Source organism: Talpa occidentalis, unplaced genomic scaffold (assembly GCF_014898055.3).
Source record: "Talpa occidentalis isolate TD23 unplaced genomic scaffold, MPIMG_talOcc4v2.1 talOcc4.8, whole genome shotgun sequence".
Classification (NCBI taxonomy): Eukaryota; Metazoa; Chordata; class Mammalia; order Eulipotyphla; family Talpidae; genus Talpa; species Talpa occidentalis.
This window is the reverse complement of record NW_023605194.1, coordinates 105,607,508-105,634,732: the sequence shown is the minus strand read 5'-3', so window position 1 is coordinate 105,634,732 and position 27,225 is coordinate 105,607,508. Positions and strand designations below refer to the sequence as shown.

The following is a 27,225-nucleotide window of genomic DNA, read 5'->3' as shown; positions in this document are numbered from 1 at the left end:
TGTCAAATTTGTTTATATGTTATTTATGGGCTAAATCAATAACCCACTGTAAAATTAAAAAATAAGCAAACAGAAGTAATAAGACTTCTACAAAATATTATTTATTTTAATGTCTAATAAGCAAGCTACTATTCAAGTTAAAATGTTTCTTTTCAGCACACAGTTTGACTCCTAAGTCTACTTCACACTAATACTCACGAGTTCTATCTAATTTTCAATGATAAAGAACCAGAAACCATAAAAAAAAGATCTATGAGCTTAGACGTCTGCGGGGGGACAGAGAGACAGATGTGCTACAGACCTCGTTCATTTTGAGTGTAATTCGTTTTACTTTCTCTCCTCTTTGAATGGATCATTAGATAGCAATACTGTCAAAAATATTTATTAAAATGAATTCTAACTCCAGCAAAAAGTACATATTGCATTGAATCTACAGTAATTTGAACAGCACCAAATACAGAGAGAATAAAATTCAATGTTAAAAAGAAGTCTGCACTTACTTAGGAGCTAGTCAACAAGATCAAGGTAGGTAAAGAAAATGCCTTATTTCCTATTTCTAACTTTGATAATGATCTTGAAGTGTATTTGTATATCTGTGAGTGTGATCATATTATTTTAACTTAAGTACCTACAGAAACTAATATCCATAAATCCCCCTGTCACTTCAACAATTAGCAAGTCATGGTCAATCTATACCCTCCCTAACTTTTCTCCCCATCAATATTATTTTGAAGAAAGCTCAGACACTGTATCATTACATTTAGAAAATAATCTGACAGGAGGTGGGGGGGGAAAATGAAAGAGATTAGATAGTGACAGAAATAAATAATGCTGCTTCTTTCTCTCCACAATCCCCATCTCTTGTGACCACAACTTTAAGTGAGATAATATTCAGGAACAATTTGAGGAAAGATGCCCACTCTGAAGAAGAGGATGTGGGAACTCCACATTTATTGCAGGTGTCCAGTCACTTACTTCCTCCTTCGGCAGACAGACTTTAACGTTTTAGCAGCTCCCAGTCTACCCAGTAGCAAAGAGAATCCTGAAAAGTGGTGTTAGAATGGCTAGTGTATTCTGGCCCCTATTCTCTGGTGCAGCCCCACAGGAACTGTATACAATGCAAATGCTTCTCACAGTGTTAAATTAATCACCAGTCCCTGAGTTGATAAGATTCCCCCAGTTTAGAAAGGAAACTAACTATCCACCTTTAAAAACACGACTATGTCTAACTCCATGGGCCATCTACCACTAGCTAAATGAGATAAGGAGGCAAAAACAGGAGAGATATTTCCCAGGAATTGGAAGGGAAATAGAATTGTTGGGAAGGGAAATATTGGGAAAACCTGACAGACAGTTGGGACTATACGTGAATTTCCAGGGCAAGTATCACTCTGAATGGTTTAGTTACCCTATAGTAAATGTTCAAATCCCTTTGAGAAATAAACGGAGTATTCCACTGCAATGGAGTCAAAAAAGAAAAACCAATTATTCTGGTGCTTCTGAGTATTTTAATTTTAATAAATAACCTAGAGGAAAGCAAGCAGTGAAGACAGCACCGTGCTATGCTGTTGTTTTATAATGGAGGACAACAGTTTAATCATTTTAAATGTCAGTGTCCAGTACTTTTAAAAATACCAACCAACTTTTAAAAATACCAACTCAGATTTCCCCAACAACCAAGTGTTAATATTCAAGCTGTTTTGTCATCTTATTTTAGTACATAATAAAGAAAGGACTGTTTACAAAAGGTAAATTTTAATCATCATAATAAGAAAAATTCATTTGCGACAACTCCCAGTAATTTGTGCCTTGGAGTAATACACAGTCCACCCACAAGTTGTATTTTGTAAATAAGATTCTTCACTCCTGATTTATACAAATCACCTTCCACCCCCCCCACCTTTCCCACAATAAACAATCTATTAATTCTGTGTCCCAGAGACAATATTTATAATAAAATCTTATATTAGCAATATTTCATAGTAATAGGATTAATTCCATCCCTCCACCTTTAGTCAAAATGTCCCATTATCTGCATATCTATTTCTAATACTTTGCAGTAACTTTGGTAAAATAGGCATTATTTCATTTTCATATATCAGAAACTAATTTCACAGTAATACAAAGGCTGTGAGGCGAACATCATTACAATGAATACAGCTATGTAAAATTTCTCAGGTGAACAGTAGAATAAATATACTCACTTTTGTTGTCTTTGTATAGAAGGGGGAGGAGAGCTGGTGAATAGGCAGGTCCACAATACTACTGGGGTTTGTGACACTGTTACTATGTGTATGTTCATCTTCCCTGCTACTGTCATCAGACTGGTCAAAATCATCACTCTCCTGGTCCATTTCCTCTTCCTCCTCATCCTCCTCATCTTGCTCACCAGCATGTTCTTCATCTTCCTCTTGTTCTTCTTGGTTTCCTGAGGAGTCCTCATCTACAGAAATAAATCGGTTATTGTTTTCTTCCAGTTGTCCTGGCTGGGAATCATTTTGGTCTCCAAGTCTAGGTTCTGCTCCAATGACTTCACCATTCCTTGCGGTGTGCTCCTCCTCTTGTTGTCGTAACTGCTGCTGCTGTTCCTCCTCTACCACACGATTCATCTGCTCCTCATCTGCCTGGCTTGAGGAAGGGTTACCTCTCAGAGAGCCTCCAGTTCGTCGTCTTTTGCTGCCCACAGAGAGCAGATCCTGATTCATTTCCAAAAGCCAGCTTGCTACTTCTTGCACCTTGGCTAGACTATCAGAAGACGCAAAAGTTTTCACATTCTGTAGAGAAAGATGGGGAAAAAGAAGGTTACATGTCTAGATTTCAAATTTCATCAAAGATTATAAAAAGTATTTGATAACACTGTGAGATTAGATACTCCAGTAATCAATACAGTAAAACTGCAGAAAGGATGAGACTTTATAAAGACATACACAAAAATCATAGTAAATAACTATTTTACTTAAAAAAATAATTTTATAAAGAAGTGTTATAGTTGGTTTGGACCTATAATACATAATCTAACCAATAAAATAATTTTAAATTCTAGATCTAGAGTCATGAGCTATATACCTTTGTAAAACTTCCACAAAAGGTTAAGAAGTCTATCACAAAAAGAAAAAAAAAAAAAAAAAACCACTATTCATTGCTTAGTTCAGAAAATGGTTAAGGTAAACCACGTTAAAAAGACTTTTTACACTGGGACTTTCCCAAACTTCTCTGATCACAGAATCTTACCTGTAGACAACTGCCTGACAGGTACAAAATATAATCATCATGATTTTCAATTTTCACAATGAATACAAATCAACTGGACAGCACATTAAACAATGAAAAATTTAAAGGAATAAAGTTTGTAAGTTCATACCCTCTGACCCAGTAACTCCACTTCTGGCAATCTATCCTAAGGAAGTAATCCTAAAATAGAAAAAAAAATTATGCAAAGGATGCTCACTGTAGCTTTATTCACAAAAGCGAAAAAAAAAAAAAAAAGTAAAAATAATCAAAACCCAAATGTTCAAGATAGGAATTCATGAAATGGAATATAGACACTGTCATCCCTAAACATAATGTTAGGAAATCTGTAAAAACATCAATTATTGTATTATATTACATTATACTTTGCTAAGAAAAAAATACAGAAAATTATTGAGTACAGCAAGGTTTTCAACTGCATAAAGACCAGCAGATATTTCAAAGTATAAATTACATTCAGTCAATTATATAAGTGCTTTAAATTTATTTTTACTAGATTTTTCAAATTTTACAAATCAAGCATGGTTTCTTTTGTTTTTAACATAGGTTACAAAGTTGATCTGATATAATCTTATCATGATTTTTAAAAATTTCGTCTTTTGCATATAACTGTATATTTCATAATCTAATGCCAACTCACTATACAAGTTCATATAAAATTCCTTTTAAAAATATCTTAAAAGCTTATTAGATACAAAAAACACAATATCCATTTTCTCTCAAACACAAGAATAACAACATTGTATCATAATGATCTTTAGATAAAAAAGTCTTAATTTGCTTTTCCAACCCTATGGAAAATGTCCCGCAAATGTCCACAGTTGCTACTGCAAACTTTGAAATCAGGTCAAGAAAGTCCAAGATACTTTGAAAATTGCAAAATTTCAATGTCTTTTCTATGAAGAAAAGTATGTGTTTGAGCAGGGAAGACAGGGGGATTCTTTAATTCTAAGTGTACGTGTAGAAAGATTAAGCCCTGAGGCACTCCCACAGTCTGAAAAAAAAAAAAAAAAAAAAAAAAAAAGGAGTAACCAGCAAAAATGACTAAGAAGGAAAATCAAGAATGTCTGATATCCCTGAAGTCAAGTAAAGAAAGTATATTCAGGATGAAAGTCAATTATGGCAACTGTTTGTGAGGGACAAGCAGGAAGAACAGAGAGAACAAACCCCTGGAATCAGTAATATGGAAGTCACCAGTAACAGGGGGCAGCTCTGCTTAAATTGGGAGGTGTGGGATGGCAATAGCCGTACAAGTTAGGACTTTGCAGGAAAAGGAAACAAAACAAAGGGAGTGGTAGCTGGTATAGAAAATGAGGTCTAGAGAAAATCTTTTTCATTAAGACTGAAGAACTGGCAGAAGTTATATTGTCAACTTCTGTACTGGACAAGAATGATCCAGTACAAATGACTGAGTGCACCACACACAGTGTGGTTTCCAAAAACTGTGTATTTGGAAGAATATGGGTGCTGTGGTGATATGCATCTGGGAAGGAGTGATTCTATATCCCTGGGAGAAAATTTCTTAGAACAGTCAAAATCTGATACAACTCAAATGTTCATCAACAGAGGAAAGGATAAACAGACAAATATTAGTACAATGGACTAATACACAGAGATCACAAAAGGAAAAGAATATACTGCTGACACATTTAGCACTATGACTGAATTCTGATAAGGCCTTTGTAAGGAAATGCATGAATGAGAAAATTTTCTGGACATTACATGATAGAAACCAAGTAAAATAAATTTTATTCTAGCCTGGCTCATATACTGCCCACGAAAGTCCTTCACAGTTGATACTGAATGACTGAAAAAAAGAAAAAGCAAAAACCACCACAGCGAAAATCAAGAAAACCCAAAACATCTCAAACATTAACTTGAACGCCAAGAAATAATTACCATACACTTAAACCTATTCTTCTTTCTTTTTTTAGTAAAGACTGAGAGCTATTATTTTTTAATGGTAGAAAGTATCATGATTTCCTTACAAAGATCTTCTCTATTTTTGTAGAAATAAAGCAACGCTGTCATAATGATTAAATCAGTAAACTAAATCCCTTATGTAATGATTTGTCATTTTTCAGAGAAGAAATTTTTAAAATTTTTCAGGTTATAGAACAGTATTTCTGGACAAACCTAACAAGGCAGTAGTTGTAAAACACTCTAAAACTTTCAAACACCCTCAATTTCAGCATAAACAATGGTGTGTTGTACACTGGATCTAAAACTAAGAGGAAGCATTGTGGGTCGGTCACAACTCGAATTCCTTATCACAATGAGGACAGCCTAAGGAGTTTACCACTAAAACTGCCATTCGAGTAAGTGGGAAGACAACAGCAGTGGTCATCGCTCCCCAAAACTATTGATTTTCAGATTTGCTAGATGAATTTCTTAGATCGCTCAATTGTCTGGATTTGATTCCTTCATTCTGAAGTTATTTCGCTCACCTAAACAAGATTAAGATACCTAACTCAATAATAATTAAAAGCCATTAGAATGTCCTCTTTATTTTTTTAATTTTATTTATTTATGCATACAAGAAATAGGGTAGAAGCCAGAGGTGTGGGGGTTGAGAGGAGTCACCAGTGACAGAGTGGGGAACAGAACAGGCAAACTGACTGAAATACACTGCGGAGGGGAGCAGTGTCAAGGCAGGAGAGGTCAGCAGCGCCATGTGGGTTAGCTCCCTGGCTAGGGATCAAGCTCAAGCTGCAGAGGCTGGGGACAGCTTCATAGTGCTGCAACTTAACCCCTGTGCCACCAGGGAGGTCCTGTCCTCTTTTTTCAATTGCAGCAATTCAAAGAAACCAAAATATTAGCTGGAAATCTTACATCTTACAGGTTAAAAAGCCTGTTTTGTCTTCATATAAGTAAAGGTGTTTCCACCGCATTCATGTAACCAGGATACATTTACAGACTGCCCACTAGAAACCAACACCATGTTAGGTACGGCAAATTCACTTAATCTAGAACCCTGAAATCATTACACTCATTTTACAAAATGGTGGACAAACTCAGATTAAGGTCACTTAATAGCTGCCCAAAAATGTACTGTCAATAAGAGTTAGAACATATCTGAAATTCAGGATGTCTGAGCCTCAGTTTACTATGTTTAATGCACTAGGCCCATCTGTCTTCCAATAAAGCATAAGGATTTTGCAGCAGCAACAAAAACAAGGGTCCTGTGATAGCCACAAGACACCACTACAAGTCTACAGGTATCTCTTTCATATATAAGCCCTCTTCTTAAGATTGAGATCTCTTTCCTTTCTCAGACCCATAAATATCAACTTTCCGCCAATCAGGGCATGGATGGAGGACACAGGCCCTGCCCCTACTCCAAATATTTTCGTCTCCTCACCACCCATCCCCCAGAAAAGCAAAATATACAATGTGAGATTTGTTCTAGGCCCTCTTCGGGACCATGGGATCTCAGCGATTTGTACCCATACCCCATATCTCTACCACATCCCCAAACCCCTGATTATTAGTTCAAAGTGCTCTTAAAGCTATATTGGATTCTGTAAATGTAGTTTCTATACTTACACAATTGCAACTGCTTTAATAACTTGATAACATTTTAAGGAAAACAAATTCTATAAACTCTAACCCGAAAAAGTTAACCAACTTTGTTTTCTTGCTTCCTTATCAATTCTCAACATAACTGCAAAATAAGTATAATTATTACTCATTATTGAATCTAACTTTCTGCCAGTAAATGTTTTATATATGTAACCTGATTTCACTATCAAAACAAACTTTTGGTGTAGAGTCTACTGTACAAATGAAGAAATGAGGAAGCTGTGCTTCACTGTTTCTCACCCATTAATTAACTGCTACAAAGTTTTGCCTCTGAACCACTTTATTTCTGAGTGACACTTCCAGGGCAATGAAAATCACACAGTATTATGTTCAAAGATAAACCATTCCTGGCTCCAGCAGAGCTATAATGGTTTTATATGTGAGGTAACAATAAGGGAGAATTATATCAATGAAGAACACTGAAAATTTTAGCACAATGTCAAAGTTGAATTTTTATTGACATTAAGGAGGAAAAATTGATGGCATAGTTTAAATAGCGACCTTTTTTTCTTGCATAGTTGTTGAAATAACTGTACCTCAAGATTTTTAGATTTGATCAAATATACCAATTGTGCCTACAGAAAAATATGTGATAGTGTATAACATAATTTCAAAATTATTAATTACTTTCTACATGCAAATATGAATATGTAATTTTAATTTTTATAATTAACAGTTCAAAACCTTGATGGAAGCCAGATAACCTGCAACATTGAATCCAATTGAGTTCTGACTCTTAAAATTTCAAAAACCTAATAGGACTTTATTACAACTTCTACAAACTCATACAACATATCTTCCATGAAATCTACAGCACACATATTCTCTAACACTACTGCAAGTAGTACTGTGAGGTAAAGACATGTAAAGAAATTTCAGATATTGAAACAGTGAAGATATTCTTTCTTTCGTATGCTAAAATGTAGCAAGTGAAGGGGAAAAATAATCTTTTTACTGCATTTTTACATACAAATAGAAGGAAGAAATAATAACCATCTTAAGGAGATGACCTTTTACTGAAGAACAAATGGGGAAAAAATAAAACAAATTCATATTAACGAAATTACATATTCCTTCACAAATTATCCCAAAGAAAAACATATAGGACCACAATACAATAGTATACAACAAACAACCTGGTATGTTGTATTTTGACCAAGGAAGAAACCATGTTTTTGTAAAACATAAACAATGAATTTGCAATGACTGAGTATTAGCATTCAGCTAGGGAAACACTTTATAGTCTATTGGAAAAGTGCAAACAGGCATGAATTAAACTGCTGATACAACCTTAAATACAGCATCCTTCACTTGAAAGCAGCACTAGTCTAATTAAGCGCAAGAACTTACATCAAGTAAAGAGCATCCCTACCAATCTTTTATCATCATCACCATCAATATCTGAAGAAAAGAATATAAACTAAAACATTATTAATCAATTAAAGGGAGAATGAACCATAAATCAGAGAATTTGTTTGTATGCATGTCCCCTCCTCCAAGAGTGTGTATATATCTTTATAGCTCCATTTCTGAACCTATGGTTAGTTTTTGTTTTGCTTTTGTTTCTCAGCATATAAAACTAAAGATAAGAATACAGTAATCGGTGAAATCTGGTTTCTGCTCCATGCAGAGGAAACCTTAGGTAAGTCACTTAATCTTTGCAGTCTCAAGTTTCATCATAAGCAAAGGAAGTAGTATTAGTTGAATAATTGCTTGTGTTAATCACTGCACTAGATGTTTTATATATATAGTCACTCCTCAAAAGAATTCCATCTGATAAGTGGTATCCTCACACCACCAAAACTCACCCAATTTGATTCAATCACAAGTCTGCCTAACGCAAAAGCTTCTTTCCTCATACCGATGAGTTTAATACCTACTACCCAAAATATGGAATAATTCTTTCAAAAAGATGACATAACCCACACACCATGCTTTACAAGGTAGTTATACCAGCATAAGGATATAAGCTGGTTTATACCAGCTATGCCAACTAATATTTATTGGTAAATCTACTCCATTTAAACACTTCCCTCCATACATGGGAAGATGCTTGAAATTAACTACCAGCACAGGACAAACTACATAAACATGAATATGCACAAGTACAGTTTAATATGTAAGGATTAAAGGCAAAAGAAAAGGACAAGAAGAAACTCCATAAAGAAGAAACTTCTATAAAAGAAGAAACTTCTATAAAACACATTCACTAGGGAATGATATTAGTATAGTGTGAAAATTACAACAGTCCACAAAGAATTTCCTCCATCACAGCAATGTTTGAAAGTTATCAGGGACAAACTCTCTCCCCAAGAGAGCATCTGCCATATATCGTGACCTTAAGAAAAAAACCTAGGGCCTCCCCGTTGGCACAGCGGTTGAGCTCTGGGTTGCAAAGGTGCCCGCAGCCTCTGCAGCGCCGGTTCGATCCCCGGCCACCAGGCGAGGATCCCATATGGCGCATAGGCCTCTCCTGCCGCCCACTGCTCCCTTCAACAGTGTATTTCGTCAGTCTGCCTGCTCTGCTCTCCCCTCTCATCTGGTGAATTCTCTCACCCTCCCGTGCTTCTAACTGTACCCAGTGCTTGTATAAATAAATAATTAATTAAAAAAGAAAATGGTTTAAAAAAAAGAAAAAAACCTGAAAATCCTATAGAAAAGGGTAATCAGAGGCTGGTTAATGGTTTTCTAGAACTGCTATGCTTTTTAGTGTTCAACTATCTGGTCAAGCTGTGACTAAAGATAAAAAAGGCATGAAAATATTTACCCATGTTAATTTGGAGAAAAAAAAAAAGACAAAGGTTGGGGTAGGGAGAATGATAAGGAAGGTTACATCCTGGATCAGAATTTTTAATTTTGACAATTTACCTTGGGTAGAATTGGATGCCCTCATGGAAATATATTTCAAAGGAAAGGGCATAAATTCTAGTTCTTTATTAGCAAACTGATGTTGAGTGCAAATGTTTAGCTATACTATTATTTTTATTAGAATAACTACTAGTTTTGTTGGTACACAGATGACAGCTATACAGATTCCTGTCATTAGGGTGATTCTAAAGAACTTTAGGTTTTGCCAAGAGACACGTATATTGCTTTATAACAGAACTGCCTATATTAGGCTTTTAAGGAAATCCAGTGTCATCACCAGCTCTATTTAGAGCCAGCCAAACTTCTTTTAATATGTGCTGTTGTGGAATAAAAGTAATCTGCATTAAAACTTCTTTAGTATTTGCTATAATGGGGGAAAACTAAACTTTATTACTGCTAAACACTTAAGAATATTTTCTCAAAAAAATATTACTCATTGTTTTTATTTTAAGGAGATTGTAATGAGTTGGATTGAAATATGTGGAAAATTTGAATAAAAATTAAGGAATACATTTAAAAATACAGATCGTAACAGAAATAAAACAAATGACTTCAAAATTCTCTCAGAATTGTGCTAAATCAAATTTAAATTCTCATATATACTATGTTTTTAAAACATATTTTGAGGGCCTCCCCAGTGGCACAGCGGTTGAGCGCTGGGTTACGAAGCTGCCCGCAGCCTCTGCAGCACTGGTTCGATCCCTGGCCGCCAGGTGAGGGTCCCACATGGCGCGCAGATCTCTCTGGCCGCCTGTTGCTCCCCTTCATCAGTCTGCCTGCTCTGCTCTCCCCTCTGGCTCTGGTGAATTCTCTCACCTTCCCACGCTTCTGACTGTGCCCAGTGCTTGTATAAATAAATAAATCTTTTTTTAAAAAAAGTGAAAAAAAAAAACATATTTTGAGTCAGTTTCTTTAATTTTACGATAATGCCACAAAGAAGATGACATTCATTACAAAATGATACAAGTTTTTCCATTAGGAGCAATCTTTTCAGTTTGTAACACAGCACACTTGAAATTATTTTATAAAAATTTAAATTGTTAAGTAGAAAGCAGTGTTTACCACACCTTGGTCACAGAGAATGCACTTATTTACTAAGTTTAACAAAAATTGACTTCAGCATTTAAATTTCTGTCTGAAAACATGTCCTAAGACATTTCTAACATTTTAATGTTAAATCCTAATCAATACTTTTGGTAATGCGTTTTTGGCAATGTATGCTATAATTGAGTCATTAAATTTTTACCTAAAATTGTTTTATAATAAGCTTTAAAGCACTTTTTATGATGCTGATACAGATATATCCTGAAATATCAAATCACTACAGTTAGAAATAACAGAACATCCTCACCACTTTAAAAATGGGAGGAAAGAGTAGAGAAGTTGGCAAAAGAGGGAAAATTATACCCTGAATAGAACAAGTCTACCAATCTGGTAAAGAAATGTAATCTAAAGATCCTCCTGCCACCACACCAAATCACATCCTATTTGCTTTATACTGAATGTTATTTGAACCTTATCCACCCTCTAGTCTTACTGCCAATTCATGCTTATTATTAAAACATTCTGATCAAACTGTAGCTCAGGGATTATCAAAAGGTCAGTAACAGTTCTGAATGTCCGTTTTTCTTTCTTCTTTGCCAAAGTTTAGATTTTTCCCAAAAACTTTCATAATGAAACATGTCCTCTATAGAAAACTTTTTAAGACGGAAGTGGCAAATTTACCTTTTTTATGTTTTATAAAAATAAAATACTGAACAAGAACAATTTCCACTGTAATGAAACAGAAAATAGGTATCAAATCTACATTGTCATACATTAAATATTTATTAAACAACTAGAATTTACACTGCTGAGTATTTCACTCAAAAAATGAAGCTTTCCGAGCTCAGTTCTTGTCAATTTTCAACATCTCAGTCTCAAAGGCTTTGCTTCTTTATGCCTCCTTCTCTCCTGTGTCTAAAGAAAAAAAGTGGTGATTTCCAAGGTTAATATCATGAATTCTTTAGATTTTTGTCTAACCCTACTCCTCCAGAAACTTGCTTCACTAATCAGTCCTCGCTGTGCAATAGGTGCTATATCTCTGTGAACGTTCATTCACAAGTATACGACATTGATTCTTTAATGCAAAATAGTATGAGTGAAGCTTTAAGGGAGTCACCTCAATTTCAATTATGCAGGTCTTAAAAATAATAAAATTCAGTTTTCTTCTTCAGTTCACTGTTCAATAAAGTTCTGGTCACTGAATAAAAAATAGAGGAAGCAAAATATGTAATGTGCAATGGCAATGGCTATATATGACAATGATTTCTAGTCTTTATTTTCAGTGATTAAAGACTTCTTAGTTTTACTAAATAGTATCTAAAAATTACACTGTATATTCGAAGAAATTAATTTTTAAAGACATTCCTTGGAAGAGGGTCTGCTATGACTTTCAACAACCAGTCAACTCCAAAATTTAGTTATTATCCCATATAGAGTCAGAGTATGTTACAACCTTTGCTCTCATACTTACTTAAAAATTTAACCAATACTAGCTTTACAAGGTTAATATTGTGGGGTTTTATTTATTATTAATCACAGGCTGGAAGTAAAGAACATTTTTCCTAAATACTATAATCTGAATCAGAATTCTGTAACTTTCTTTAAAGATTTATTTAAAGATTTTTTTTAAAGATTATTTTTTCAAAGATTTATTTATTTATACAAGAACTAGGGTACAGTCAGAGGTGCGGGAAGGTGAGAGAATTCACCAGAGACAGAACAGGGAGCAGAACAGGCAGACGGACGGAGGACACTGCTGAGGGGAGCCAATTGGCAGGCAAGGCAGGAGAGAGGTCTGCCGCACCATGTGGGTTTCTCCCTGGCCGGCCAGGAATCAAACCGGCGCTGCAGAGGCTGCAGACAGCTTCACAGCATGGCGCTCAACCTGCTGAGCCCCACTCAACCTGCTATGCCACCCGGGAGGCCAGAATTCTGTAACTTTTGTTTCCAAGTTCAAAGAATGTCTTCCTCAGTTACTTTCTTGATTATTCTCAATTTATACAAAATGGCACTAGAAGATATCGCTTATATATTAATTAAACTGTCAGTTTAATCCACAACAATGACAAAACTACAGTACAGAAGACTACTTTCCATAAACCCAGGAGCGTCCAGACCATAATTACTCATGTCAATTTGTACATTATATGCACATACTTCTGCTTAAAGGAACAGGACACAATTTAAAGGCCAAAGTAATGATTTTTACTTGGCAAAGAACACAGGGATAATTCAAGTAAATAAAAAAATAAAACCTATGGCTCTTTTAACCCAATTCACTATCACCTGTTACTCCTGAGATGCATTCTCTTTCCCCACCTACTTTTTCTTTTTTATGATCTCCATTATATAACTCATGTGTGTAATTTAGTAATTATGAAACTCTTCTGTCAGGTCTTTCCTCTCTTTAGTAAAATACTGTTGCTTTTAGATTTCTGGCTTCTCACTTCTCACTTAATTCACTCTCCTTTCCTCAGATATCAGATCTACTCTCAGAGCTTCAGCTATAACCTACAATGTTGGTTTTCAAACTTGCATGGAGTTAAGGTCACTTGGGGTTTAGGGATACTTCTGAAAATGCAGGTTCCTAGGGCCTCAGACTAGAATAAAATCTGTATCTCCTTCTAAATTGACCTCTTCTAAAATGGCTCCCTAAATAAACCACTCATCACTATTTCCCAAAAGAATTAACATCTCTATGCTCCAAAAACTTCTATTCCATACCTGTGTTCTGAAACACCTTTTTGACTTTTTTGTTGTCTGCTTTCCCATTAGGACTGTGAACTTCCAGAAGGCAGTTTCTGGCTTCTCCATTTTAGGATTTCCATTGGCTAGCACAAGAAGGTAGCTATTAGCAAGCTATCAATAAATGCCAGAAGTCTCATATGTACTGTCCAGATTAAAGGATAACAAGGTATTGAATAAAAACAAGAGTAATTACTCCACTCTTTGACAGTTTAAATTAAGAAGACATATACTATAGTTTCTCTTGTCTCCCAAATTGTGCACATGTATGTAAACTTCTGGTGGACTAGGATATCGTCAAGGATAAGAATACCAGTTTAAGACATTAATGAAATGAAACCTAGACCTGGCAATTACATAAATTTGTAATTGTCTCTATTTTAAATGAGGCATACTTAACAAATAGTTTCTAGGTGAGGATTGAAAGAAAAAAAAAAACTCCCAGTAGCAGGCATTTGGTGATTTATTAGAACATGGTAGAGCTGCTATTTTTAATGTCATAATTTTAAAAGTAAACCACTAAAACACGTGAGTGGAACAAGGAATATCTTCAGAAAAACAGTGACTTTTAAAAGACAACGTGTAGGTTACTTTTATAAACACTACTCAGCTCTATAAATCAATCAAAACACAATGGTTTATAAATTATAAAAATGTAAGTTTCTGATTTAAGTAAAATTTTAAACTACAGACTAAAACAGACCTTTCTGCTTAAAGTGGGTCTCCAACTGACCATAGTTGGTAGTATTAAGGAGTTCGGTGAAAAAGATCTTATAAAATTAATGTGTTTCTTTTTCAAAATACAGACATGTAAAGAATAAATATATATATTTTTTAAATTTATTTATTTATTTATTTTTTGGTGGGACCCTTGCCAGCGGTCGGGGATCGAACCAGCGCTGCAGAGGCTGTGGGCAGCCTCGCAACCCAGCGCTTAACTGCTGCACCACCAGGGGAGGCCCAAAGAATAAATATTTTAAATGATAACGTCATCACCAGAGTTAATCACCACCTCACTACCTAGTTTTCCTCTCTACAATGTACAACAAATACATATATATTTTTCAAAACTTATGACATACATGAAAATGCTGATTCTGAATCAACCTTTGACCTATTAAAATGGCAATTATCATAGTGTTCAACCTAATACCATATGCACTACATATGTATAAACAAGTACACTTTTATGCTCTTCTTTTGAAACTTTATATTAAATCATGAACACTTTCCCACATCTTCAAAATTCCTCCAAAAATGGAATCTTAAGGCTGGATGGTGGCCCAAATGAATATAATAAACTCATTTAACCATTTTCCTGACTTTTGAAAATGAATTATTTCCAGATTTTTACCATTACAAATAATGCAAGTATAAACATCTTTGTGCCTAAATCATGCTATAAATCTGATTTCTATAAGATAAATTCCTCGAAACAGGCTTACCAAGTCAAAGTGTGAACATATTTAAACATGACTTAAACATGTTGCTAAAAAGCCTACCACAAAAGAACTGAAGTTATCAATTTACATTTCACCTTAATATAGGAGATTGCCCATTCCACCTCAAAAATATTCTTAACAGTCTGAGAATAACTTTACAAATCATCTACAGTTTTTAAACTCATTTTTAGAGAAAGGAAATCTCACAGGTAACATACACATAAAAGGTAAAATAGAAGCACATACACAACGCCAGTATTTCTCAAAATTTGGCATGCGTAAGAATCATGTGAGAGACTCCTTTAAAAATGAAAGCCCTAAGAGTTTATTACAGAGATTTCTATGAATGGGTTCTGATGGTAATTTAAGCTTTCAACTACTACTCTGAATGACGCACATGCAAGTGGTCTCTGAACGACACTCTGAAACATTACTATAAAGACTAAAAATGCTTTATATGAATAATTACGTCAAAAATAAAAGGTATATTCCAAATATCTAAGAGGTGAATGCATCAGTGACTTATTCAAGATAGAAATTAGGTAATCACATAATGCTTCAGCCCAAAACTTGGCTTCACCTCTAAACTTGACTTCAACTTCTTAACCGAAAGTACTTGATTTTCAAAAGTACAATTAGGTACAGTATTTTACCATACTTTGAGTACAAATATATATATATACACTTATATATGTGTGTGTACAAGTTTTAACATTGGTTCTGCTATTTTTTAGTTATATGATTTAAGGTTAAATTATATATCCTAAGTCTCAGTTTACACGTTTTTAATGATGACAGAAAGAATATCTACCTTATAAATGACAATTAACACAGATATACAGCTTATTATAGCACCTGTTCCATATTAAGGGTTCAATAAAAGTTTGTTATTATTATGACATGAACAGTACTTTAATAGCATCCAATTCAATCAATCCACAAACACTTTTCCTAGGCAACAGGAGGCTTGTATACAGCTTATCTGATAGGCCACACATGGGGAAAGTCCTAGTAACACCTAGACGACCTTTAAAACAAAATGATAACTAAAAAGAATATGCTAGGTACACAGTGTATTTATTAAAGAACAAAGGAAAAATAAAGTGCCAGAATTTAATCCTAAATTATTTGTTCTAAAAACTAGAATATTAGAATAATTATCCTATTTTGAGATTATTAGATATCAAAAACAGCAATGCTGTTATTAGCCCCCCCCCAAAAAAAAAGCACCACCACCTCCAAAAAGCCAAGAAAAGAGAAAAAGGTTTAATAATCACTAAGAACCTGATTCTTTAAGAAATGCCATGCTTCCTCCCAATTTCAACTTCTATAACTTGCAGGCTAAATATTATAACACCTCAAACTAGTATGAGCAAAATTAATTTCTTTTTAACGGATGTTCAAAGTATATATTTGAGGAATTTTTAAAAAACGTTCACACATAAATTAATCATGGTTATCAGGCAGAGTTGATTAAATCTAGGTCTTTTTAATATTTGATCCAGGGTTCTTAAGAAAAACTAGTTACATTGAGGCTACAACTTCACAAAATAGAATAATTTTTTTAAAAAATGGTTTTCTAATTAGTCTTTTCCAGAAGTAAACACTATGTGTATTCACTTCCTTTCCTCCTGCTAAACCCACTGCAAAAAAAGTTTTAAAAAATTAAGTGAAAAATATGAATGATTAATTTGTTAGCATTCCAGAATTTAACGTTTCAATAGATACATATGAAATCTAGATACATCCTTGACCAAATCGCAAATGACTTCTCCCTATGTTTGGTTATCAGCATTCAGAGTTGGCTTTTTTGGGGGGGGGGGTATTTTGTGGGGGGGGGAGTTATAAACATGGTACCTATTGAATAATAATCACTAATGTTTACATTATATTACAGTCTATCATAGTTGACATTTTAAGTATCTGCTTCAGATTAAAATATAGAATGATAATGGTAATATTTGGATATTTCAAGAAACACTAAAGTCTGAAACATTAAGTATTTAAATACACCACAAAGAAAAGCTCTCTTCACGTGGTGGTTTGACTATCATATATAATAGAAATTTTATGTTCAATTTCTTCCATAGCAAATTATTAATGCTATTTAATCAATATAAGTGTTTTCAGATGTGGTTTGGAGAAACAGTGTCTCCATCACAGCAAAAACCGCAAACATGATTAAGGAACCTAAATTAAGAAGAACAGAAAAATCAGTACTTTTTACATGCCAGAATCTACACAAAAACACTCCACATACTAGGTAGTTAGAGAGGCAGAGGAGGTGATAAGAAAGGGAAAAGGGAGAGACAGTTTGCCTAATACAAAGTCCTAAGCAAAACTTTAAAGTAGGCAAAATCTCACTGTTCTTTCTGTAACACTAGTTTCATTCTACTTTGTTAGTCCTATACGTCTATATGATGAAATCGATTATTTGGTTAATAGGCACAGAAGATAAAAACTAGTATTATTAATATATAATCTGTGAAAATACATAATCTTAGATAGGTTTAAACCATATCCTTAGTCACTATGTAAAATGGCTCCTATATGTTTTCATCAATATTTCTTAGAATTGGATTTTCTTTATGTTGTTTTATCTACGAAATAACTAAGAAAGCAAAAAACCAAAAAAGGATTCAAGACAACTCTAACAGAACTCACTAGTAAAAGAACTTACCATAATTTCATCATTATAATTAAAGCTAGCATTTGAAATTGATGAAATTTACAGATATTAAGAATATCCTGTTTCATTTCTATACTGTAGGACAGTTAACATAAATTCATATATTTTAGAGATAGGCCTTGTGATCAATACCAGAGTATATTGATACATATGTTGATACTGAGCTAGGAGTAGGGAGCAGAGAAATTATACCTCATTATGTTCAAAGCTAGTAATGCAGAAGAACTTTTTATGAATTCATGGATAAAATAATATAAAATCTCTTAAATTTCATAGGGGTACTCAAATTTTAACTATAAAATTACTTAAAACAAAGAAAACAAAAGTCACTGTTCTAATTTTAAAAATAAGTGCTGCTGCTTTAAGTGGCCAGCAGTCTCACATCAACTTCAGGTTGCAATCATAACATCCATTAGAGTGCTCCACAGCTTAGAGCAAGCAAGCAAGTGGTTGTCAGTGCAGCTAGTAAATCACCTGATCCTATTACAAAATCAATTACTGCAGTGCATTTCCATTGCTACACAATCTGATGATGACAAAATGATATTGGATAGCTACTGCAAGGTCAAGAAAACTGCTAAGAACATCTTTAATTGGTCTTTTATTTTTAATTATTTGGTCCTAGTTAAAATGCATCCATTTTAACTATATATTTTTATTTGAAATAATTCTATGTAGTTACCTTTGGTTGCCTGGGACATTCGACGGATAATCTCTGCAACTGGTCTGATGTATGGCTACAAGAGAACAGATCGGAGCAGCAGGTCGAACGGCTCAACCTCTTCATTAAAGAAGAAATAATGCTGCAGCCACAGCCACACATTGACTTGCTCATTGGAGGAGAATTTAACTTAAAAAATCCAAACTGGTAATGTCCCATATATACTTGAAATTGGCTAACTGCCTCATTCTGCAGTTCTCTGGCTGAAAGAAACACTGTTAAAAAAAGAATAAAACAGCTTCCCTACAGAAGATACCAGCCTCAAACTCACTGTCAAGAAAAACTCAACATTAAAAACAGAAGTCTCCCGGCTACTCTTTAGAAAGAAGGTGAGGTGCTTTAATATTTCAAACTGTTTTAAATAAAAGCCCAAGTACTTAAAAAAGGATCAAACTCCAGATAATATACCCCAAAATTATACTAACCACTCTTTTCTGTCCTCCATCAGTTTAGATCTGTTTGTCTACTCCTTCAGCTCAGCCTATCCAACCTGTTCCCTCTGCAAATGCACACTATTCAACAACCAACAGGAATGAGCCCCACCCCTCTGTCCCTACACACACTGTTCAAGAACCGCTCAATATCTGGAAAAGAACTGCTGCTGCTGCAATGCTTTGAGAAACAACAGGGAACAAATTACTGGATGGATTTTTTAACTTACCAATCAGAACTGCTGACCTTTTATGACTCTACGATTCAAGAAGCCTGCCACACACTCACAGTAAGAATAATCAACTGATTTTCCTTCTGTTATAGATTAATTTACAGAACTGTTTTCGATCTTATTATTCAATCTAAAATAAACATAGGCATAAGTATTTTTTTAATGTTAACAAAATATAAACAGTAGCTAATAAAAATCTTTGTATTGCTGGGAAAGGGCAGGGTGGTGACTGATAAGAAAAATTAAAAAAAAAAAAAAACCCCTCTGGAAGAGCAGTAGCATTCTATAGCAGTAAAAGTGGTGCAGATAATAATGATATGAATAAGCAATTTAATCCAAGGGGACTCATGCTATCATAAGAGTTAGAAGAGTTTTTAAAGAGCCGATGATGTGATTATAGATAGGTATTGACAATTATATGATAGGTATAACGTTATATAGGTATATGACAACTGGAAATTTTAATTGCCATTAAAAAATAAAGCCAAGTTGTTCTGATATTAAATCTTTTCCCACTTAGTTATTTGCATCTTACTAAAATGATTAAAAAAAAACACAAACCACTCTGAAATTATAAGCAATAGTATTAAGTAGGTTAGATATATAACTCCAGCATCTTAAGCAACCTCTTTTGCCAAAAATGCCTGAAGATACTCATCTACACCATGTAAATATAATTCATATAATTTCCAGGACAAGAGAGGGTCACATTACTACAAATAACTTCATAGTCTTCCCAAATAACCACCCTTCAAATAATTTTAACTTAATGAATACAGACCAACAGTTACCAGTCTCTGTTACAGCACCCTTTTTGAGGAAGATAGTCTAAAAACTAAATTTAATAAGCACTTTGAATTAAAATGTGTATTTTTAGAACTTCCTGTTTTCTATGCTACAGAAATGTTTTAATTTGTGTACGCCTCATGCTCAATGTCTTCCTTGGTTTAAAGATTAAAAAAAGGAACCAGTATTGCCTCTTCTTTCACCTTGCACTACGCTTTTGATATTCATGTTATACTTAAATCAATTTCCAGATTATCTAAAAATAAGCATGCATTCTGCACTGAAATTTTTTTAAAAACCTTTCTGTAGATAAAGGCTATGAAAACAAACAAGCAAAATAATGCAGTAACCTTTTACTCGCCTGCTGGAGGTACTGTCTGCTGCACAGAATTTTAAATCCTCATCTGCAGATGCAATTGAGCTGGTATTGCCAAGAACTCTGCTTTTCCTGTGCTGCTGGTACAGTTTTTCATCGAAAGAGCACATTAAGTAGAAAATGTGAAGTATTATCAGTTTAAGTTTCTTATATGATTTAACAAAAGAACTAAAATCAAGCTATAGCTCTGTTCTGCTGCGTTTTCAGATGCATGTCAGACACATTGGGGAAAAAGGTCTTATTACTGCTGATGCACTCCTCCTAGAAAATGTGAGAGATGGGTAAGCTTAAGAGAGGTAATGAAAAAATTAATACATCATCCTAACGTAAAAATAATGCACTGAGCATTAAAACCTCATACAATTTCCATTGTTAACAAATGTGTAACATGCCCATGAAGCTTTGAGATTTTTATTACTTTATAATTAACAAATCCCGTAAATAAATCATGCCCAATATTACAAACATCAATAAAAATGCCCACCAAATGCATACTGCTATTAATGCAAGTACGTTATTTTCTAGTACTCATCAGCAATATTGTTTCTAAACCAAACCATCAAATGAGAGATACAAAACTAAAGAATACTTATGAAATAACTTGATTTGCAATACTTCATCCCCCCAACTCCCTCCCCACTACATTCTGGATCTTTTATTAGTTATAACTAAATTAAAATATAAGCAATAAGGGCTATTTTTCATTATTTATAATTTTTCCTCCCATGTCAGCTAATTTAATGTATTATTGATTTTTAGGTTGCATACAGATGGAGGTGGAAGGCAAACCAATACAGATAAAGGTTTAAAAACTATCAGAAAAAGAAACTATTGTTTAGGAAAAAAGCAGGAAATATTATCTAGCTAAAGGTATGTTTAAAAAGAGAAGGAAACCACTTTAATGTTTGCTCACTAATGACAATTAATCATTATTTTTTAATAAATGAATGCATTTCAAAGCTATGCTTTCCTTCTTAATTGCCACTAGCTCTAAATATCACAAACTTGGTTTAAAAATTTTAACAATGTATTTCAATTGAATTTCTACTTAAAAATAAGGTGACTGTTCTTATACATGGTAGTCTAAAAGATATGAAATCTACAAACACAACCATGCAACAAAACCCAAACTTACATACATGAGAACAAGCTAACTTCAAATATCTCCCTGAAGTAAAATGTAACAAATAAAAATTTATCCAACTGGCATTATAATGTTTAAAACTATTTTTTCCATTCAAACCATATTCTCATATCTCAGTGAAAACTAATTCTAACTTTCAAAATAGGAACTCTGGGGTCCTTGTCAGCCTTACATTGTCTATGAGATAAAAATCATTCCCATAATATTTGTATTTTCACTCTTAATCTCTTATCAGTATACAGTGAAATTTCTCTCAAACTTATGATAGGCATTTAATATAACAGACTTAGTACAGAAGCAGATGTAATAATCTATCTGTCTTCATTAAACCAGACTTTAAATTATCAGCACAAATGTAAGACAGTGTCATCTTTCCTGTTTCTGTTCCAGGAATATATAGATTATCTTCCCCTCAAAATGTTAGTTGTTGGACAACATGTAATAAGCAATCATTTATAAATATATTCAATAAGTGTGTATTTTTTAACTTTTCAGTTTTACTTTCTAGCAGGGTAGATATTGAGAGATGTGACCCACATAAAATCAAAACTCTTTGGACTCATCTTCAATAATTTTTAAGCATGTGAAAGAGTCCTGAGACCAAAGGATAAAAAAGAGAGAGAGAGACTCACTAGGAAATTTGCTCACATTTTTCCTAAAATCAGGGTTTATGGTTTGGGTTATAAAAATGATGTCAGTAATTTTAAAAGCAATGATTCTAAAAATATTCACTTTAGAATATAAATTACAAAAAGTGTAAATATTCAGAAGTCATTTTAATATTCAACTTCCAGTCATCTTAATTATTGAATCTAATTATTGACTATCTCAGAGCACTGTTAACCACAAACATCTTGTGGGGTTTTTTGATCTACTATGGATTTTATTTTTTAGTTAATTTATTTTCTTACATCTTGTTTTGTTAGCAGTAAATAACTCATCATTACATCCATGTAGCAGGATATTCAAATCTAGATTGTAAACATACAGCAAAAAAAAACCAAAAAACAAAAAACCATTGTCAGAAAAAGAAAAAAAAAAATTTCTAGAATTCATCTATACAAATCACTAGTTTTAAATACTACTTTTTCTGAGAATATATAATTCAGGAACATTTAGAGAATTCTAATTCAGGACAATTAGAAAAATTACAGTAAAATAATTATAACAATTCCTACTGCTGAGACTATGTTGAATGTTTGCTCCATTAAGTCTTCAAACAGGCTCCTTATCTAAGTTTTTATGCACTATCTCATATTTTTCACTATCCGCACCAAAGAGTTAATTTTCAAAGAAGTTCTCCTTGGTTCTGCCACTGGTCAAGCCTCATGTTCTAGGTCTTCAAGAGCTCTGGCTCACATTCAGTAAGTGAGGCAACAATGTGCTAGGCAGAGGTCGGTAAGGAAGATGCAGTAATGCACAGATGAAGAGTCCACCTGCCTTCACTGAACTGACATTGTGGGGGGAGAAGACCCACAACAAACAAATCAAGTATTTACTTAATAGATGGTGCTACCTGCTAAGGAGAAAAAGTAGATGAAATGGTCAGGAAAAGTCTTATGTTCTTATTAGAAGTGTAAACTATATTTTTAAAGATTTAACAGTATATTTTAAACACTGGGAGAGAAGAGCAGTAAAGGAGAAAATGTGGTTAGTGGACAAAAGTTTGGATTCTTTGCATGAAAATTTTTAATTATATATAAAAGTAGAGAGAAGATTTATAATGAATTTCTATATACCTTCTCATCACCTATATTCAATAATTTCTGAAGAGATTACCAAAATTGCTCTATTTGCTTTTATTGTTTGAGATAGTTTATAGAAAATCCTAGTCATTGTGTCATTCCCTCCCCTACCATATACGTCATGTATCTTTAAACATTTTATCATTACCTTACATAATCACAAAATAACTATATCAACTCATCAGATTAAGTTTTCCAAGTTTTAACTAATATCTGTCAATATTCACATTTTCAAATTGTCTCAAAAGTCTAATCCAGGTAACTTGATCTAAACAGAACCCCACAAGAACCACTCTTTGCATATGGTTATTATCTTTTCACCTCTCTTTCACTTGGGAGCAAATCCCCAGAATCATTCTTTCTCATTTCTTTGACTTGAAGAAACCATGTCAGCTGTGCTATATTTCAAATTGCTTATAACCTCTTATATTTCCTATAATTAATTTTTGATACGACCAGTCTAAATTCCAAACTCAACAAAAGTATTAGAGCTATAATAGTAGACATAGGAGTCCTACTAATGCCAGAAAACAAAATAGGAATTTAAGTCTACTGATTATTTTTGTATACTTGTTGAAATTAATTTGAAAAATTTAACTTGGTGCAATAGCTCTGAAAAGACAGAAGAGGGAACTATAGTATTTAGAAATTCTACACTGACACAGCTCTAAATTTTGTTTAAGTTTAAACACTGATTTTCAACTTGGCAATGGTTGAAAATATATTACTGGTAACTGTTTCGTATATCCTATTTCCAAAAACAAACAAACAAACAAACAAACAAATCCCTAGAATACAGAAGAATAGTATCAACGACTAGGGTAATATCTAAAAGCACAAATATTTATATATTGTGTCAAACACAGATATTTCTAAGTTATATCAAAATAATAATAAATACTATCCTAACAATGTACTACCATTTTCAAAATAATTAAAGTTTTTATTTAAGTATTGTTAAAAACAACCATTTTGGTTCAAAATAATGCATTCAAATACGTCTTTCAAAAGTGTTTTTAAGCCATCAGGAAAATCCAGAAATTAACAGTTTTGTAACAAATTGTTCTTACATACTAGGCTTCTTGGTCTCCTCTGAGTCCTCATTTTTAGTTTCTTTAATATTCATATATCTACCAACAGTTTATTCATGATACTTAAAGTATTCTATAAAATGATGTTTTCTCTACCTTGCTGCTAACTTCATCCTGAGGCCTCTATGGCACACTTTAACATGTATATTTCTACCAACAGTACATTTGAGGTAATCCAGGCTGCTTCTACCATGTTCTTCAAAATTCTACACATTACCCAATTTCAAAGTTATTTGCACATTTTTAGGTATTTGCTATAGCAGCACCACACTTCTAAACAACAAATAATTCAAAATCTGGTAGCATGAAATAGAAATGTATTATCTAACAATTACTTTGTTGGGGCCAGAAGTCCAAAATTAGTTTCACTGAGCTAAAACTCAAATCAAGGGCAGGCCAATGTTCTTTCTAGAGGCTCTAGAAGACCCTGTTTAAGAAAGTTACCTGAATTCCATTATTCATCTTCAAAGTGTATCACTAATCTCTTCTGATCTAACCTTATCTCTTCCTTCTAAGGAAGGAATCTATGACAGCACTGGGTCCACCTGGATAACTCAGGATCTTTACCCCACACCTCAAGTAACTTAACCACAGATGCAAAATTCCTTTAGTCACATTAAATAACATTTTCACAGGCTTTAGCAATTAGGACACAGAATCTTTCAAGGGCTGGAAACACTGCTCAAACTACCACAGTACAAACAAAAAGCATAAAATATAAAACAAATGGATTCAGAGACGTCAGAAATGGTCAAAAAAAAAAAAAGGTCTGGGGATGTACTATAAATATATATTAATATATAAAGATGCACTATACTTACACTGAGTTAAAGAAGTAACCAGTCGGGGCCTCCCTGGTGGCACATGGGGTTAAGAACCTATGAAGCTGTCCACAGCCACTGCAGCACGTTTTGATCCCCAGCCAGGGAGCAACCCACATGGCGCAGCAGACCTCTCCTGACTTGCCCACCGCTCCCCTCAGCAGTGTATTTCAGTCAATCTGCCTGTTCTGTTCCCCATTCTGTCTCTGGTGAATCCCCTCACCCCCCACACCTCTGGCCTGTATCCTGGTTCTTGTATGCATGAATAAAAAAATCTTTAAAAAAAAAAAAAAAAGGAATGAAATTCTGTGCATGCTACAACACAGATGAACTTTGAAACATTATGCTAAGTGAAATAAGCCAGACAAAAGGACAAATACCAAATGATTCCACTTATATAAAATATCTGTAATTGGCAAATTCATACAAACATAAAATAGGTTAGATATTACCAGGGACTAGCGGAGGAGAAAATGACTTTAGTAACAAGTTAGGATTAATGGGTAATCCTTCTTACCCTTGTCTGAAAAAGGGTCTTACTAATACTAAAACCGCTTTTCAAATACAAATACTCTCAAAATTAAACATACTCAATGATGCTAATAAGCATACACGATAAAAAAAGAGGAGGGAAGAAATAGCACACAAAAGCCACTTTGCCTTCATTTTGCCCTATTTAGGTTATCAAAATTCTCTTAACTACAATTTTTGACATACACCACAGGTAACTTTCTCAACTAAATCTTTTCCTGATTTTTATCACAACTGAAAATTTAACATCATGAATGGCATTTATCAGTTATTTCCTTTTCTGTTACAAAATATCCCTGGATGTTGTAACCAAACATTAAAGACTTCAATTTGAAGAATATTAATCATCCAAAGGGCACTTTAATGATTTTTAATCAACAGACTATGATTTAAAATCAACTAACAAGAAGAATATCAATAATCTGAGCTCCATAAAATTTCATTAAAATTGACTTCTGTTTATTTGAAGTTAATGCAGATACTGCTAGATAATATGAAAGACAATCAAAAATAAATTCCCCTAATAAAAGCATATTATTACACCATATTATGACCCCTGGCTCTTACACAGAAAGTCAATGCTGAGAATGGTGACATTCCATTATCATATGCCATTTCTCTAAAAAACTAAAGCAAACATTATAGGCCAATCCATCCAGAACTAAGCTTTCAAATAATACAAGAAACCACGTAATGATCAAAAATACAAAACTAAAGAGGCCCCATAAATATTAAAAACACATATAATAAAGGAGGGGGAAATACCTGTTCCATGTGCAGGCATACAAAACATCAAAATACTACTGTCTACAAATAAACTGCATGATTAAAATCAACATGATTCTCAAAATTAGTCTCCACAAGAAAGATAAAAAGAACTCTGATAATTCTCGTAGCCTAAAAAGCAATGGTTTAGATAGGTATAAAATCCTAAGTATGAAAAGAAACTGAAGTATTAAGTATGGCCCCTCCCTTTACCTTTAAAAAAGAAAAACCTCCAACATGAATTCACAAGACTAATATCAATAAACATATCACATACAGCTAACATTTTCATGGTAACACATGGGATCAAAACATAACGTTTTGCCTAAAACAATTAGTTGAGGAACTGAAGCACAAATACAAGGATAATTGCTTCCTTTGGGCTTTGGCTGTCAAACACAGGAAATGTCAATGCTATATAGTCCCTGTGATAATTAAAACCTTGTCACAGACCTAAACTACCAATGAATGTTTATTTTAAAATGAACTTGCAGTAACACCAAAAGTGTAAGCAACAAAAGAAAAACACTGATAAAGTGACTTCATCAAAATTTAAAACTTTGTGCTTCAAAAGGACACCAGAAAAAAAGAGTGAAACAACAATCTACAAAATGGGGGGAAAGTATTTGCAAATCATGTACCTTATAAAAGACTGGTCTTAAGAATATATCAAGGATGCTTACCATTAAAGAACACAAAAAAACAACTCAATTTAAAAATGAGCAAAGGACATGAACAGACATTTTTCTCTAAGGAAGATACTTTATAAAATGGCCATTAAGTGCATGAAATAATGCTCATCATCAGTTATTATGGAAATGAACACCAAAATCACTATAAAATACTACATAATACCTACTAGGAACACTAATTACAAATAAGTATAGGTGAGGATATAGAGAAAATGGAACCCTCATACATTATTGGTGCATCGTAAAATAGTTGGCCATTTTGACAGGTCC

The 27,225-nt window shown here is 33.6% G+C and overlaps 1 protein-coding gene across 7 annotated transcripts in view; it reads right to left on the bottom strand.

The window, feature by feature from the left end:
* Nucleotides 1-27,225, bottom strand: part of FBXW7 (F-box and WD repeat domain containing 7) — a 145,154-nt gene that overhangs the window by 79,455 nt on the left and 38,474 nt on the right. The window contains exons 3-7 of one of the 7 annotated variants that reach the window (XM_037496688.2): nt 20,141-20,427; nt 18,302-18,356; nt 13,468-13,574; nt 3,362-3,411; nt 2,205-2,774 (exon numbers count right to left, since the gene is read on the bottom strand). In XM_037496688.2, the coding sequence (XP_037352585.1) occupies nt 2,205-2,705 (501 nt within the window). In that variant the 5' untranslated portion in view covers nt 2,706-2,774; nt 3,362-3,411; nt 13,468-13,574; nt 18,302-18,356; nt 20,141-20,427. Of the gene's footprint in view, nt 1-2,204; nt 2,775-3,361; nt 3,412-13,467; nt 13,575-18,301; nt 18,556-19,001; nt 19,135-20,140; nt 20,428-27,225 lie in introns of those variants that run through there. The other 6 variants (XM_037496692.2, XM_037496695.2, XM_054690486.1 and 3 more) reach the window with 6 other exon arrangements.